The 18,081-nt window shown below is 34.4% G+C and overlaps 2 protein-coding genes and 1 pseudogene across 2 annotated transcripts; 2 read left to right on the forward strand and 1 right to left on the reverse strand.

Annotated features, from left to right (window-relative positions):
• Positions 1-2,051: 2,051 nt before the first annotated feature.
• LOC149491916 (beta-1,3-galactosyltransferase pvg3-like) lies at positions 2,052-3,284 on the forward strand (annotated as a pseudogene).
• A 913-nt stretch (positions 3,285-4,197) lies between these two features.
• LOC149491917 (uncharacterized) lies at positions 4,198-9,326 on the reverse strand. Its single transcript, XM_089716969.1, has 2 exons — positions 7,856-9,326; positions 4,198-4,242 (listed from the first exon to the last, which is right to left on the reverse strand). The coding sequence occupies exon 1, from the start codon at positions 9,251-9,253 to the stop codon at positions 7,886-7,888; it is 1,368 nt and encodes a 455-aa protein (XP_089573095.1). The 5' UTR covers positions 9,254-9,326; the 3' UTR covers positions 4,198-4,242; positions 7,856-7,885.
• A 3,216-nt stretch (positions 9,327-12,542) lies between these two features.
• Positions 12,543-16,912, forward strand: LOC149491918 (protein YIP4b-like). Its single transcript, XM_089716968.1, has 3 exons — positions 12,543-13,192; positions 16,217-16,291; positions 16,460-16,912. The coding sequence occupies exons 1-3, from the start codon at positions 12,701-12,703 to the stop codon at positions 16,718-16,720; spliced, it is 828 nt and encodes a 275-aa protein (XP_089573094.1). The 5' UTR covers positions 12,543-12,700; the 3' UTR covers positions 16,721-16,912.
• The last annotated feature ends 1,169 nt before the right edge of the window (positions 16,913-18,081 follow it).

The raw sequence follows: 18,081 nt of genomic DNA on the forward strand, positions 1-18,081 counted from the left end.
GATATTTATAAAAAATTATAATTTATCTTTATTTGTTTTAATTTTTTTTTCAAATCATTTAGTAACTTTTCAATTTTTTCATGATTGATATACAAACTTTATAATAGACTATGATAGTGATGATATCAATTTCTTTGGATTTTTTTTTCATTCATTAGAAGATCCAAGAGACTAAAGAATATTCTGGGCTATACAATAAAAGTAGTTGTAATCTTTCATTTACTCACCAAATTAATAAAAATTCTTCTAATTGAAAAGTCTCCAACTTAAAACTTCTCATTCCACATATAAGTGAGAAGAGAAGACTAATCATATTACACCCTGATTGACTTTGAAAAATTATTTTATTTATAGATGAGCATTCGGTTTGATCAATTCAATTCGATGAATAAATATTTGGTTAAAAAAAAATTAGATTTTTGGTGATCAGTTAAAGATTCAATTAAAGAAAATTAGTTTAACCGAATTAATTAAATTAATCGACTCCCAGAACTACGTCGTTTTGATTAAGTAGATAATAAAATTAAACATTAAAAATATTTTATTTTTATTTTGATTTAATAGTGATTAAAAATTTTGATTAATTTTTAGTTCGATTAAATTGGTTAATCACAAATTTCAATTAAATTCGATCAATTAACTAAGTTTTCATTTTCTTTAACTACGGTAAGGTTCATGATCAAAATTAATTCAGATAAAACGATTTAATTAAAAATATTACTCGAATTGGGCGAATTGCTGAATGCTCACCCCTAATTTTATTAGAGGAAGAGGTTTTTGGGAAATTATATCTATATAGATCTCAAATGAAATAATTTCAGTTTAGGAAATTGATTTATTTAAGGAAATTGAACTTCCAAGTATAAACACCTGAAACCTAATCATATTCCTAATCAATATATAGAAAGCATAAATTAAAATTAAAGTTTTGAACAAAAGCAAAAGAATCAAAGTTCAAAAGGTTTCTTGAATCATTATAAGCAATTGCAAAGGAGAATTACGAGGTCAATGGTATTGCTTGTTATTCAAGTACGGTGAGCCATACTTAAGCTTAAGGTCTTCAATTAGATTCTATGTGTGTTCATGCATATGCAAAAAATACCTAAAATTAAGACAACTTGACCAAATCACTTCATATATTTTCAACTTTAGGCTCAATTCCACCATCCTTCATCAGTAGTGTCCGTAATTCTCTGCACTTCTTTGGTATGGAAATTGAAAATAAGATCCACATAATGCACCCTCGTTGAAGGAACATAAGTGGTCAATGTGTTGAAAAGACTAAAAGGCCCTAAATATTTAGGGTCGAGCACTCGGTTGACTTGGTTTTATACCGAGTCAAACCAAAATTTTTTGTAGGGAAAACTATATTGAAATTATTCAGTTTAGTTTTTTGGTTTTGGCTTAGGGTCTGTTCGGCAAAATTAGTTGTTCTGATAGCTGTTAATGTTTAAAAAATGTTTAGTTGTTAGTTGTGTTAAAGTGTTTAAATTGTTAATTGTTTGAACAATTTTTATGAAACGCTAAAAGTTAAATGTTACACGAATTAATTTTTTTGTAAAATGCTACCTTAACCTTTAAAAACTAGTCCAAACTCTATATTACCGAATACTATAAAAAATAGTAATCAACATTTTAATTAATTAAAACTATAAAAGCTATTTAAAAAGTTGGCATCGAATACAACCTTAATTTTTTTTTTTTTAATAAAATTAGATTGGTTTTAGAGTTTACAAGTTTTTTTGGATTTTGTATAATAAAAATGAATCAAACAAAAAAAATTAGATGTTTCTATTTGAACTAAAAATCTAACCAAATTTTTATAAACTAAATCAAATTAAACTAATCAATTCAGTTCGGTTTGGTGGGTTTATAGCATGATGATGAACCGATAAGTATCACACGTAAAAAGCCCTCTTTACCAAGGACATAAGTGTAAATCCAACCTTGACACGTATTTTTTCACATCGCCTTCCTTAGAGGAATAAAAGTCTAAGTGGATTGTCTAAATAGCACGGAATTGCCACCTTATACTTTGTATTTAAGAAACTTTCAAGCAAAAAATTATTAATATCGCTTGATTTTCAAACCCTCTATACCACCATATGCACATGCTAGCCTTAAACCATACCATTCTCCGATCACTTAAACTGTTCAAAAACCTTATAACAATGAACCACAAAAGCCCCGACCGGCGAAGATTCATTCTCCCCTCTTTCTTCTTCATCTTCTTCCTTTGCGTATTAGCTTCTATAAACGAAGTTCGATTCGACAGCTTATTGAGATTAGGTAAAAGTGCTCTTGCCTATAATGTTCCATCTCAGGTCTCTACTAACTCAACTTCCGACGAAGTTCGCATTTTTAATGGGTATTTAACGCTTCCCGACCAATACCAACGCCGCCATTTTCTACGGATGATATACGGAACACAGTCTCCAATAGGTGCAAAGATTGACATAAAGTTTGTTTTCTGTAATCTAACGAAGGAAGATCAGAAGGTACTGGTTGCACTTGAAATAATGCGTTACGATGACATTATTATTCTCAAATGTACAGAGAATATGAACAAAGGTAAAACCTATACCTACTTTTCAAGCTTGCCTGAGATGTTTAAACGACACTGATAGGCCTTACCCTCCTTACCATTATGTGATGAAGGAGACGATGATGTTTATTTTAGGCTAGAGAAGTTAGCAGAGTCTGTAAAGCCATTGCCGAGGAAGATTTGTACTATGGTTATGTTATTCCATGTTCAAGCATGGACCCGTTTAAGCACTATATGGCTGGAATGGGATATATGGTTTCTTGGGATATTGTAGAGTGGATTAGGGTTTCTGAAATTCCAAGAAACCATCTGGAAGGACCAGAGGATAAAGTTTTTGGGGATTGGATAAGAGAAGGGCATAAAGCTAAAATAGGTTTAATGGAAAGTGGTCTATGTATAATTATCCTGAGCCTCCGACAGGATGTTCACATGAGTTTTGGCCAGACACAATTGCAGTTCATGCATTGAAGAATCAAGAAAAGTGGGTTAAAACATTAAAGTATTTCAATGTTACTGATAATCTTAAACCTTCTAAATTATACCATATACCTTAAATTAAATATATTTATATTTACCCAGATTAAATTTTACAATTTAAATGCTGGGTAATTGTTTTTGTAATTTATATTCTTTTTCTTTCTCTTTTTTAATTTCCTGGAATTGATGACTTTGAGAGTCAAAAATGTAATAGAGGGGGCATAATTTGATGACCCATGAATGAATATGATTCTTTCTACATAACCTGTTAATTTCTGTGTTTTAATCTATTTATTGTTGATTTCTTCTGACATGCAATAACTCATTTGTGCCACTTCAAATTTTTTAAATTTCAACAATTAAAAGTTTTAGTTTATGATTAATTCATCGATCCAGATTGATATTTTGCATTTTTTGTAACTAAAAACTATATATATATATATAAAATTGATTTCAAGTATCATATTTGTTTATGAACCAAACTGAATTAAGAATTTAATTTATGGGAAAACAAAATTTCAAATCAAGCTAATTGAAAATTTATAAAATTGAACCTTTTCCAAATCAGAACTGTATATAGCTCGCCATAAACAGTCATTACTATCACCAAATAGGTAAATTTTTATGCAATTAATCAGAAAGTGGGTTAATTCAAATCACTCTAAAGAGTCTAGTCTAGTACACTAATGATTAATAGAAAATGGAATATATTCAACCAACATACCAAATCATAGTATTTGGACATGGCCGACCCTAAGCTAGTGCAAAAGCTACAGTATCTCCCTCGACACATGGTTGAAAATGATGAAACATATCATCTTCGTATTTGACAACCCGAAATAGCACCATTTATGAGAATGCCTACAGAAAGAATTATACTATTGCTGCCTGTCAAGTTAACATCCCATCAACCCAATCTCACAGCAACAGCAACAAATTACTGCCTAAGAGCAAAGTAGAAATTCTGAAATATTGCCAGAGCAGAAACCTCAAATTCCTCTGCCAGAGCATCTGACCGACCTTAGAATATGACTGATAAAGCTGCAGGTATAGACAAAAAACCCAGTGCTAAGGACAAGCCTGTCTAATTCTACAAAACTGCAATTTAGAAGCAATCCCACATATCTCATCTTTTTACTCCACTATGCCTGATTACACCAAATGGGGCTTCACAGTCCTGAATATCTTGGCGAAACAGAACCTCCTTCCCAAAGGTAATTCTGCAACATATAATAACAAAGTTATACTTTCAAAATGCTGCTGCAGCTTCAAGAAAGCAAGCCAACTAAAGAGAAATATTTTGCTTTTTCCCTTAGCACAAGGGCAAATGAGATGTCATAAAATAGCACATGTTTTTCAAAGAAACTGTCACGACACGTTTACTGTTAGTTTCAAGAAGCAAAAAAGCAAGTCATAGAAAAAAGCAGTCTCAAATGAATTCTCCAGAGAGAATAAAATTATCATTGACCATAGAGGAAAAACTTCTGGTGACACTTTATTGATAGAGAAATAAATATTATCATGACTATTGGAACAAACTTTCTGCTGATACTTCAAGTTATAAGATAGCCCTGCTTTGTCATGAGATGGTAGGAACTCCCAGTAAATACTCACAACCTAAATTAACTCGGCTGTTTATCCAACCAACACTTACAGCACAACAAAAAAACCTAAAAATCAGATGTTGAGGAAACCGCTTCGCTTCAACAGATTTCATGTGCATCTATCCTAGCAACAATGAGCGTTCAGAAGACATCCTTGTACCTGCTATTACAATCATATTGCTATCAAAATAAAGGGCCAGTTCAAATCAAAAACCTCTACTCTAAAGTCAATGATAAACACTCAAATTGGAACCCTTGATAGTCTCAGATTAATAAGCTGCTTTTGAAATATTTTAGTATCCTGTATAATACACAAAATTGGTTGATGCCTTCTATTTTCTTTAACACATTCTATAGTTTTTCCACTCACTGGTTGTAGAAATTCTCAGACATGATCATATTTTCTAATTTTGCTAAATCAGATTTTGTTCTTAAGAAGTGAAAATGTTTTCCATGGAAAATAAAAAACCAGAAAAGTGTTTCCATAAGTAAACAGGCTTACTTGTCCTGAAATTATTAATTCTCTAATCTCTGCAGTTGAGGAAATGGAGGAAGAGCAAAGAAATCTCTGCAGCTTGCCCCATGTTTCTTGGTTAATTGAACAGCTTCTCAGATCTTCCAATTAGCGGAGCATTATTTATCAAACCTGTCTAAATTTGGCTCACTTAAAAATTTCTGAGTAGACTACAATTTTGGTCTTCTCCATGGAGGACAAGCTTTAGATAAGTATTTAATTGTTGGTTTCAAATGCCAACCTGGGCATTTTTCAATCCGGCTATTATTGATAATTAGTGATACTTTTCATCCACAAGACCAGCAAATTTGAATAAGCATTCATTTTACAGTTTTGAAATCTCAAAATTCATGTGGATTGACCCTAAAATCTGCTGAATATGTGTCTAAAAAGGTAGATTTTGAAAGCCTGGTGAGACTAAACTCAGTAGTTACACTTCTCAAGGACCATGGATTCACCAATTCCCACGTCTCTAAAATTGTTGAGCAATGTCTTGAGATGCATTTAGTCATGCCAGAAAAGGCAATCTTGAGCTTCTAAATTATGTAGGAGTTGCTAGATAAAACCACTCCATAGCTGCTTCTAGGTAAGACTATAAATGAGTCCAACCGCTCATGAGCAGCTCGAAGCTTGGCTCTGAAAAAGCTTGTTCAAGTTCATTCAATAAGCTTAACGAGCAAGCTCGAGCCTGCTTTTCGAGATTGTTTAATGAATAAAACAAGACAAGCCAAGCACAAGCTCCGGTTCGGGCTTGTAAAGGGGCAAAAAAATTTTTTTTTTTTCCGCTGTAAAGTATAAACTGTAAACAAGCAGACTCAGCTTGAGCTCAATAGAGCTCTGTTTGACTTGACTCATTTACAGCCCTATTTCTAGGAACCCAAATATATCATTTTGGGATCCCTAGAATGCTGTGCACTCCACATTAATCATATCCTCAAAAGCATACTTGTCTTTGAAAAAAAAAAGTATTTACAACTTTGAGAAGCGTGGCAACATTTCCGATACAGGCATAGCTTTACAAAATTTCTGTAAATTTCTCACCTTGAGAGGGCTTAGTATATTCATTTGTGTGCATACAAGTTGGCAAGTTATCTAGACGGGTTCAGAAGACTATGGAAATGGGATTTGACTCTTCAAAGTTTAAATTTGTTAGACTCTACAATTCTTTTCTCCAATGATGCACTGAGTACAAAATGGATGCATAAAGGAGGTGAGCTTGTATGAAGAAGTGATTAAGCATCCAGTCCGAACTAGGTTCATCCATAGATAGATACTCCCTCCATCCTAAAATGTTTGTCCTTTTGATTTTTGCACAAAGTTTAATAAACAAAATAGTTATAATGCTACATCATACAAAATATCCCTACTTTTCCAAAATTGTCCTCCTTTAAAACAAAATGATTATTCCTAGAATCTAAAACAAGTTATAGATGAGGGGCATAAAAGGAAAGTAAATATCTCTTAAGTAAATTGGACAAACATTTTGGGACTTCTAAAAATGGAAACACAGATAATGTTAAGGGATGGAGGGAGTAATTTTTTTGAAGGAGAGGAAAACGATCTAGAAAGTAAAGCTAGAACTTGGATTTGACCAGTAGAGATGTTGCCATGGGTAACAATCCACTGAAATTATTCTGCATTCAGTGTGGAACAATCATCGATTTAAAAGTGGTTTTTCTAACTTTAGTCCCTGTTGATTTGTTCACTTCTTTTTCCCTTTTTTTTTTCTCTCTCTTTCTCTTTAAAGTACAGAGGATAATATGAACTAGCTTAAGCTGAAGCAATCTTTGGGGTGATAGAGATTAACGTATTAATAAAATATATCTTTCCAATTTTCTGTTCATCTTGGCATAATATCTACCAGCATTTTTCTTCCCTTGACAGAAACTAGAGTGACAATTTAATATCAAGGGAGATTTAACCGGTACCAACTTTTACTTGCATCAAATAACCATTTGATTTTAGAAGTAAACTATGTAAAGAAGCTAGCTTTTTTTTTTTTTTTTTTTTAGCTACAACATTCTAGTATTTTCCCAAGTCCCACTTATTTTAAAGTGCAGCAGTTATAAGAAGCAGCTAAGGTTAATATAACTATCATGATTCAAATTTAGTCGCTACATTATACCAAAATCACCTTTTTAACTTAATAGTCTATGTAAGACTGATTGTTCGATCTATTTAACTCAACTCATTTCCCTAAATTGATTCGGCATTTTTCTTCCCTTTACAGAAACTGGAGTCACAATTTATATCAAGGGAGGTTTAACAGGTACCAACTTTCACTTGCATCAAATAACTACTTGATTTTAGAAGTAAACTATGTCAAGAAGCTAGATTTTTATTTTTATTTATTTTTTATTTTTATTTTATTTTTTATTTTTTTTGCATTTTATTTAGCTACAACATCCTAGTATTTTCCCAAGTTCCACTTATTTTAAAGTGCAGCAGTTATAAGAAATAGCTAAGGTTGATATAACTACCATGATTCAAATTTAGTCTCTACATTATACAAAAATCACCTTTTTAACTTAATACTCTATGTAAGACTGTGATTGTTCGATCTGTTTAACTCAACTCATTTCCCTAAATTGATTCGTGATTCAGAAATTGAGGGAATTTCAAGTTCAAGCTACATAAAAATTCCACACTTCTTCCAAAACAAATGTAAAAGTAACTAAAGCTTTAAACATAGAACAGAAGGTTTGGCATACTTACTTGTAATACAACCTCTAAGAAATAATGATGTTACAAAGCAGCACCATTACTGATAGAAGATGCCACATTTCTTCTTACAGGGCGAATTCCTTTCTTCAAATAAGAGGAATTCCAATCCCCACCATCTTGAGCATAGTAATCCATGGGATAATCACCATCATTTGCATCAGCATTTGTACATCCAGAGCATAATTCATTGTCACGCCCGCAATCACAACCACCACAACACCCTGATTTTGCCACCCACCAACCTGGTAAATCCCCAAGTGCAATCTCTGCCTCAAAAGGTGTCAAAAGAGGCTTTTTAAATGCCTCTCCCCAATCAATGGAAAGTCTAGGACAAGCAATCTGAATCCAAGCATCGACAGAATCTTCAAATAAGGCAATCCTAACTGGACTAATTTCTGACATCAAAAAAATTGTATAAGAAAATCCTTTTTCTTTCATTTTCTTCTCTAACCTATCTAAAATCCTTGGATTCCCTTGCCTTCCTAGCGTACCCAACACAATTCCCCAATTCCTAGCTTCCATAGCTCTCTCTATTGCTCCTTTCCTTGTCTCCTTCATTCCTTTATGATCATACTCCTCCAAAAACAATTTACCCATATACGGGTCATATCTAAACGCCTTAAGCCCTGGATTAGCTATCATAAACGCCTCCAAATGGAATCTTCCATCCGCCACAAACACCACAACTGTGTCACTCAAGCTTCCAACAATTGCATTAGAAGAGATTTTCGGTGCCGTACAACCTAGAACCTCGCCGGCCGATAAGGGTTTCGATTGAGGAATGAAAACTGAAAGGCCCATCCCTTCCAATTCAGGTTTGGCTTCTCGAATAGCCGTCGCGAATTGAATAGTACCGGCAAGAACAATACTCTTTTTATCATTTAAATTAAGTCTAATCGTACTAATCAAACGCTCAACATCAACCTTTATATCGACGAAAACGTAAAGGCAAGGGATTTTTGTAGCATCAATTGGGACTAAACAACTATGACCATAATGAATTAAAAGATCCGCACCTAATGCCAAGGCAGAGAGGTCGTCTACGCAACAGGCACCGTAAGTCACGTCGCCGAGGATGAAACAGTGGGAAATGCCAGCGAAGGAGGTGAATATGTCAGAGAGAACGAGAGAGTACATAAGCAAGCCCTCCGGCAGCTGAAGAGCAAGACGTTTGGCTCCGGTGGAGCGAATTCGCCAGACGCACTTGTGAATCTCTAAGTTGTAGTTCGAGGGCAAGAGAGATATGGCGGCGTTTAGAGATGAGTCGTTGAGGATTGAGTCTGGTATTTGGTTTCTGACGAAACGTTTCGGGGTTGGTTTCGGTTTGGTCGCGGTGATGGTGGGTTGGATTTGAATAGCTGGCTTGCTTTGGTCTGTATTACTTTCCATGATCAATCGTGGATTGCAAATGGAGAAACCTTCTGGTTCTAAGTTCGTTTTCTGTACGTATTATGTCGAGTGTGGAAACAGTACAAGATGTTGTGGCCATAGTGTCGATAAAAGTGGAATACCAAAATTACCCTTAAACCTACTGTATAGCATGCAAATAAAAATAACACCTGAAAGCATACCTATGGTAAGTGCACGAGCCCTGCCCATACACTCAAAATATATATATATATATATAAATAATATACATTTTTTTTTCATCTAATTGGTAAAATAATTTAAATAATATAAAACATAATATTTTATACTTTTATAATCCTCTCTCAGTAGATGGGTATGACATATCATTTTTTTTTTTATGAAATTGAAAATAGCTTATGTATTATTAGAATCACAGATCGAACATCATAAGTTAAAGATAACGAATTTATAATCAATTCCAATGAACCCACATAAAACTTGAAGCCCGATCTAGCGTATGAGCTATCAGATTTGTTGATTCTTTTGATAAAGAACGAAGGCAATGCTCTTGATTATAGACACATCCTAGGGTATGCAAGCCTTATCGAATCATGAAGAAAAAGGGCAAATGCCATGATTTTTTATAAAACTAAAAGACAAAGAACTAAACTAATTAGCAATAGTTTTACAATCCTCTATTATAATGCCAAGATAAGAATAATCATTCCTCTCACAAACCAAGGCGTGATAGACCTGCAAACAATCTACCGTCAAAATCAATCTGTCATGTAAGAAATGATTCTTTAGCCAAGTGAGAGCTTCTCGTACCCCATTACTTCTGCCATTTGTGGATTAGAGGTTATACCAATATCTCTCATATTACCACCAACAATAAGGCTCCTGTTATTCCTTACAATCCACCCAACACCCGCCTGTCCTGTAGCCATATCATATCTTGCATCAGCCATATCATATCTTGCATTCACGTTACACTTTTATTCATGTTGTGGTGGCTGCCATTTTACTACTAGCAACACATGATTATCATTTAAAATCGAGCTTTATGCCTCACGCCTCGCTACTGTCCATTCATGCAAGAACTGTCGAGCTCGACCAATAACAATTGCAGTTGAAACTTGCTTTTATCTCCATATACAATACTATTCCGTGCCAACCAAATTTTCCATGCAATCATTACCACTTCACACAGCTGCTCGATACCACATTTAGATAGGAGAAACTCAAACCAGTCGTGAATGCTAGCTACAGACCTCACCCATCCTATAGTAGAGAGCATCCAACATTCTTTCGCAAATGGACAGGTTACTAAACAATGTAAAATTGTTTCCATCTCCAGATTTCACGTTGCACAGAAACTATTTGTTTGGATTCTCTTCGTGGCTAGAACACACAAACAGGTAGGATACCGGACAAGACCCTCCATATTAAATTAATCGCCTTTGGTGGCATGGGTAACTTCCATATCCTCTTCTAGCTATCCTGAGAAAATCTTGAAACATGTTGTGATTGATTATACAGAGCCCTATGAGAGATCGGGCTTTTTATTTAAAGGAAGGGGCCTATGTTGTAAAGGTGGTAGACGAGAGTTTTTTTTCTACCATTTACAGGTTTAGCATTCCCCATAGCTTTATTCCCCATATGTTTAGTGGTCGAGTGCGGTTGTTAAGGCTAATTCCCCGAAAGAGTTGCTCCCTACTAACAGCTCTTTGTCCGATTCTGTTCCTATCCTGCTCGATGAGGTGAAGTAGTTACACCGATAGTACGAGTAAGGATGCTTCTTTCTTCGCGAGATTTTGACATGAATACTGAGACGAACTTGCAATAGCCGCTCTTCACCGTATACATGCCTTTCAAATCATATTGCCACATCCAACCATCTTCGCATGATTGCCATCATAACGAGACCCTTTGAACCAACTAAATCTCCAGCCAAGTAAATAGTGCACTCAAAGTCTCCATACCCCACCTGCTACCACTCTTATCTATAAGGTCCACAACATAAATTTCCTCCATTCCAGTATTATTAGGATACTGGATATATGGAGAGTTTACATCCGAAAGCCAATGATTGTTTATTCATTCCCAATCCTGCGCCTGCATCCTTGAATCAGAAGCGGTTGTCCATCCATGATTGATCGCCAGATATAACTAGGATTCAAAAATATTTTAGGTAATTGTTTTCTTCAAAAATGTTTGTGGATTTGGAAATATTAAAGAATAATAAATGAGTATTTGCTAATTTTACTCTTTTTATTTCAAACAAAATAATTATTTATACAATTTTCTAAAACTATTCTAATCAAATTAATAGTGTTAAATAAAATACTTAATCACTTAAAAAAAATTAAACGAGATGCATCTGTTACTAAAGAGAGTAGCTTTTAGTAAAAATTTGATTTAATCAAGACAAAATTAAAATTAAAAGGTCACTTATGAAATTAAGCTAAGGAAATTTTTTGGATTTAAATAGAAGCCCTAATCGGCCTTTAAATCCATAAAATTCAATTTTTTTTTAAGAAAAATTATAGAATTAAATTTAAGAAAAACTTAATGCATATTATGATTTTATCTTTAGATATCCCATCAGATGATTTACTCGATTATAAATTATCATTCTAAATCACTATGTCTATTTGTCAGACACCGCATCAATCCTTTAGTCAACTCTCAACATAGATTTTTTATAACATTATTTGGTGATGATGAGAGACAATAGAAAAGTCTTTATGTAAATGAAAATTCATAGCTCCATCCTTAAAATGCGAAAGAAATCATCCTATACTATCGTGAAGATACCAATTACCGGAGCTTGAATTTTATTTTGTTGATGCTTTCCCCCATAAGTTATCGCCTTTTTATGGATATCAGTTTCTTGTAAAGCAAACAATTATTTTACTACAAGAACCTACACAATCCAAGCAACTAAATATATATATATATATATATATAGAAATTATGAAACCTTTTACATCTACACAAGGATTAAAATTAATTGTGTTGGTGAAATGGTTTTCTCTTTATGAAAGGCACCATTTTTTTTTAAGATAATATATTAAAATTTCATTAAAAAATTTCAAATCAACGCAAATACCATCGGGAGGACATAAAAATTTAGTGATGAGATTAAAAATTTAAAATCTTTTTATAATGTATATGATTCAGCTTTTATAAAAAGAGTTGGTTGTTGGTTATAATAACTTTTTGACGGTTGGGATGACATAGAAAAAGAAAATTTCACGTTGACTCTCTTTGCGAAATTAACAATTACTTAACGGCGACGTTTTAACCCCACAAAATAAACAAGAAACTTTCGCAACCTTAACACGATAGCAAATCGAAGAGACCCAAACCACCTTTCTGCGAGATTTCGATATTCTTCTCCAGATACTCGACTCTGACTCCACTCATAAATTTTTCATCACTTTCTCGAGAAAGAAAACCTACACTTCGCCAAGAAAAAAGGAAATGTCGCACAGCGACACAATCCCTCTTCATGCGTCCTCTCAGTCCGACATCGATGAGATCGAGAACCTAATAAACGCCAGCGTTCAATCTGGCCCAGCAACAGTCCTCCCGGCTCGCCCGCCAAGCCCGCCGCGAATCCCCGTCTCTTCCTCTCCATTCATCCCGTCGAATCTCCCTCCACCTCCTAAAACCGGCCAGAAGCCGTCGTCTGGACCTTCTGCTCCCACGGCCCCACCTCCACCGCCTGTCAACTCTGTATCGAATATTGGCGCCTCCGGATTCGGCTCGGCTCCGAATACGTTAACAGAGCCTGTCTGGGATACCGTCAAGAGAGATCTGTCAAGGATCGTCAGTAATTTGAAGCTGGTCGTGTTTCCAAATCCCTTTAGAGAAGATCCAGGAAAGGCTTTGAGGGATTGGGACCTGTGGGGCCCATTTTTCTTCATCGTGTTTTTGGGGCTTACTCTTTCATGGTCTGCTTCGGTGAAGAAGGTGAGTGACTTTCATATTTTCTTAATCTCTTTTTGCTTTTGCCTGTTGATATGAAAGATAATAGTTAGTTGTTGCTCTTTTTCTAATTTTTCCTATCCTTACTATTGCAAGCTATTTTTCATTTTCATTCTATATTTTAAATTGGTTAATGGAATCCAAGTCTTTCAACCGCTGCTAGATTATTTTTCTTTGCCGAAATGTGGGTGTTTGCTCTCAGTGAAGTAATGTTAATGTTGGCTATCAATGGCACAACTGTTTCTGTATGTTTTGTCTATGGAGCTATGGGTTTTGCCTTGTTATCCTTTTGAGTGCCCTGTATTGTGTCTGTTAATCCTGTTATGCTTACCTGAGATGTGGCTTAATGGGGAAAAAGGGCTCATAACTGTTATACAGATATTGGAAACTGGATAATTATACTTCTTGATAGTAAATTTTATCATACTTTATGAAGCAGAGAAGGAACTTTTTCTTTAACTCTGCCTGTGGCGTCTTTCATAATTATGCACTTGTTTATTATTTGTCTAATGCCTGATTAACCTTGATCTCTTTGGTGAGTCCTCATATACTTTCATGCTGGAGTCTAGTTCTCAAAAATGTCTGTAGCATCTGTTGTTCTCAGTGTTTTTCTGTGCTGAACATTTATCATTTTCTCCAAGCGGCACTTTTAATTGTATGTACTCGGCTTGGTATGATGACTTACCTTGTCAAAAAGTGAATGATGTGTTGCAAAATGGTATGCTCCATAGTCATCTTACAGCTTCAAGAGGTATGATCTTGATAGGCACTTATTTAGTAGGATTAGGTGTGATTTCTTGAGCTCATGCCTGTTATGCCCATAGTTTCAAATTTCTTTATATCTGCCTCCAATCTTGAACTCAAGTTGCAAGAATTTTGGATTTGGTTTTAACAATGTATTTCAGTTGTGCTCATTGGTTCTTTAATTGTTAACATAGTTATCTCTATAAGATGTCATATTCTGTTCTTTAGTAATCTGTTTTGAGCAGCTTAGAGCTCTTCATTCCATGTTCAGTGATTACAGCCTCTTAGTCTTATATGGTATCATAGAGTTTGAACATTGAGTATCAGATATTTACTCATTAGTATCACGTTTATTAAACCACCAAATTGATGCAGTGCTTTGGTTTCCCAATTTATCTAGCTTCTCATATTAAAATGAGGTTGCTGTTAGCAAGTCAGTTGCTTGAATCTAAACTAGGAATTTGACACTAAATTTGCATTTTCATTTCTTGTTCCTGTTCGACATTTGTCTATGAAACAGTACGCTATTTGTGCATATGGAAGTAGGCTTTCCTAGTAAAGGATCATCACTAAAGGGTATGAATTCTTCATTTGTTTAGGTGTACCTCTCAGGGGACAGGAGTATCTTGTTGTGGTACATCTGTACACGATGCCACTCAGTTCTGGTTTGTGTAAATCGTGTCATAAATGTTTGTTTAATACAACATATAAGCATGCAAATATACACACCTTTTGGTTAAAAACTATAATTGAACTGGTCAGTTTGGTCAATCATTTTTTGTAGAAACGTTTTTTCTATGTTCTTTTTGGCCTACCCTTTTAGCTAGAAAGGTTAAGGCTACTGATCTAGCAAAGCAGTGAGAAAAAAGAGCTTTCTACGGATATTCTAAGGTTCCAAAGGCTCAAATAGTTTTAGTTCTAACGGGGTAAACGGGTTCATATTTAAATAGTTGAGGAATATCTTACAAGAAGAAAATTTTAGAATTTGAGATACTTTATGGTTTCAATTAGATGTAGATTGGGTTTGCAATTTTCAGAAAGTGTATATACTCATGTCTAAAAGTGTTTTTAGACATTGTAGGCAACAGTCCTTCAGCTTCAAATAATCCTAAAGAGAGCTAAAATGTTTAAAATTGTTGCAGAACTGTTCTTCATTCCCCAAAAAAATTTGATTTATTTAATAGACTTTTTATATTATGAATCTCATGGTGCACGCCAATGGCAGCATGTGTTAAGCTGAACATGATGAGGTATGACAGAAACTGGCAGTATAACAAGGATTCTGACGGTAATCGGTGTAGTGGGTTTGCAAAGCTTATTGGCTTGTGCTTTCTTTTATTGGTGCTGAATTTGGGGTATCTATCATGAGTTGCTCTAGGCTTGGGAGGTGGGATTTGCTTTTGTTCCTTTAGAGATTGATAATATGTCAGTTTTTGAGCTCCAATGAAGACAGGATGAAGTATCCATGTGCACAGATATTTTAAACAGGACCTGTCTGTGATGTCTGAATCACACATAGCAGACTGGGTGGCTGACCTTGCTTTTCTCTTGCATCCCCAACCGTGTTTCCAAGATCCCCTACTCCGAGGTCTAACACCCTTGCTTAGCATCTCAATTTGTTGGGACTATTACCCTGTTGTGACCTGGGCCCCCCGGCCGGGGGGGGGGGGGGGGAGGGGGGGTTGTGGGATGCTAGCTGAAACCTGTTAGGATTTGGACTGCTATAAGGAAAATATTAACAGACCCAATCTAAGAACTAATGACAAAAACCAATCCATCTAATGAAAATTAGCAATGAGAGTTGAATCATAAAATTAAGAAAACCTAATTAAAATAAGATAGACCATGTTGCCTACATTTATCTTGAAGTGCAATTTAGATATCTAAGCATGTTCTTGTATGAGTATTCTGGTTTGCATTAGTTTCACATTTTATGATACATATATCCAGGGCAGAATGTATAAAATGAAGTGGAATTTAAGTGTGTGTTGCATCTTTGTTTATGATCTTGTTACTTAAATTTTATATTCTTGTACTTCCTTTTTGATGGCAATTCTACTTCCGTCAATTGTGATATTCTTACACAATCCACAAATCATGATCTTTCCTTTGATGTTTGAGGGGAGGGAATAGGTTCTGAACTAATGACCTAAAACTGCAAGTGTACCAAGCAAAACCTAGTTGATTACTGTATTGTAATGTGCTTTTCCTTTCTATTGTAGAAAAAAAATATTGCATTTTAACACATTTCATATTGCTTCCCAGTCTGAGGTTTTTGCTGTTGCCTTTGCGCTACTAGCAGCTGGTGCTGTAATCTTGACATTGAATGTGTTGCTACTGGTAAGATCTCTCTCTCTCTCACTCTCTCTCTCTCTGTCCAGCATGATCAAGAACCTTAATCGCACTGTGCTAACATTTTTCTGTATAAACTGGAAATTAATATACCAAGATACTATTATGCTGAATTTTGGGAACCCTGAAAGTGGTAACCATATTTGTTGTTTTCAGGGTGGACACATAATATTCTTCCAAAGTCTGAGCCTTCTAGGTTATTGTCTCTTCCCTCTTGACGTTGGAGCCCTAATCTGTATGTTGAAGGACAATGTGTTGATAAAAGTGATTGTGGTGTGTGTGACATTGGCTTGGAGCTCATGGGCTGCCTATCCATTCATGAGCACTGCAGTCAACCCAAGAAGGAAGGCTCTCGCCCTTTACCCTGTTTTTCTCATGTATGTATCCGTTGGTTTCCTTATCATCGCCATTAATTAATGCAACAAACCCATCTATATTGCCGAGATTTCCTTAAGCAATTGAAACTCACTTGCAGTACATAGGAATTTTATATGGTTGATTTTTTTTTTCTTCTCATGCTACTATATCTCTTTTTGACCTTATTTTCAACTAAACATGTTATGGAGACTCAAATGTTATACTGGTAAAAAACTTTGGTGTATTTCTATACTTTTTACATGGTGTCGTTTTTGTACCGAGTTAGTAATACTTTTCTCAACATGGAATTGGGTCTTTGATGTTATGAAATCCTATTTCTAAGATTTCTTGTTTCCTCTTAAGTCTTAAGGCTTGTTTGCTGTCCGAGGAATCTGTTTCAGGGGCCCAATCAGGTTCATGTGACAGGCTTGGGAAGGTGGTCAAGTTTTTGACAGGAATCCAATCCATTGGGTCTAGCTGTTGCTTGATTTATTTATACCTCCAGAATGAAAATGAGAATAGAAATGGAATTTCATAATATTAACAGTGGAATACTATTTATTTTTTTTATATTTAAATAGATTAGCCAGGATGTCTAAATTTAAAATTTAATCCATTGTATAGTTCTTTGGTTTTATTTCTGTTTTATGACTAGATCAAATAAAATTTATTAGGATTAGATAGTGTAACAGGGACAAAATTAAAATATTATATAATGAAATTAATATAACATTCCATTAATGATTAAGTAATTATAATTAAATTCTGAAATGAAGGAAACCAGATGATTAAATAGTAATCCATTTCAGTATTAATGACAATGACACATCATTTTGTTTGTCAGGTCACAAAAGGCTGAATCTAATACAAGGCTTGTGATTTAGAATTAGGGTAAAATATAATTAGATTTCTAAATTATGTTCAAATTAACAGTTAGATATATTTAAAAACATAATTATGATATTTTTAACTTATATTTTTTTTGGTCTTTCCGCTCAATCCATAATGGTAAAGAGTTATTTTTTAAAAGTAAAATGTAACATAATCTTTTAAAAAAAAAAAAAATGTAAAATGTAACATAAGTTAGAAATCTCATAATTATTTTTCAAATGTAAAAGAATTTAAGTATTAATTTATTAGCGATTCAACTATATTTTAGCTGAACTATTTTCCTCGCGATTATCTATGCACCCAAAGAGTTACTCTGATTCACATGCTTCGCCAGAGCCACGGGTCCTGAATTATATGTACGAGCCTATTTGTTTTACTCATTTTTCGTCGAGTTTTTATTTTGGTAAGAAGATGTTTCATTTTATCAGAAAATCGGGTAAAAATTTGGCCCTATTGTAAATTACACATTTTAATTATAAAATTTTCAGAAGAATTAAGTTATGTAATTTCAATTCCATCTTTTGTGTATT

Source organism: Jatropha curcas, unplaced genomic scaffold (genome assembly GCF_041381405.1).
Source record: "Jatropha curcas cultivar XTBG-Jc1 unplaced genomic scaffold, XTBG_Jcur_1.0 HiC_scaffold_243_pilon, whole genome shotgun sequence".
In the NCBI taxonomy this organism is placed as follows: domain Eukaryota; kingdom Viridiplantae; phylum Streptophyta; class Magnoliopsida; order Malpighiales; family Euphorbiaceae; genus Jatropha; species Jatropha curcas.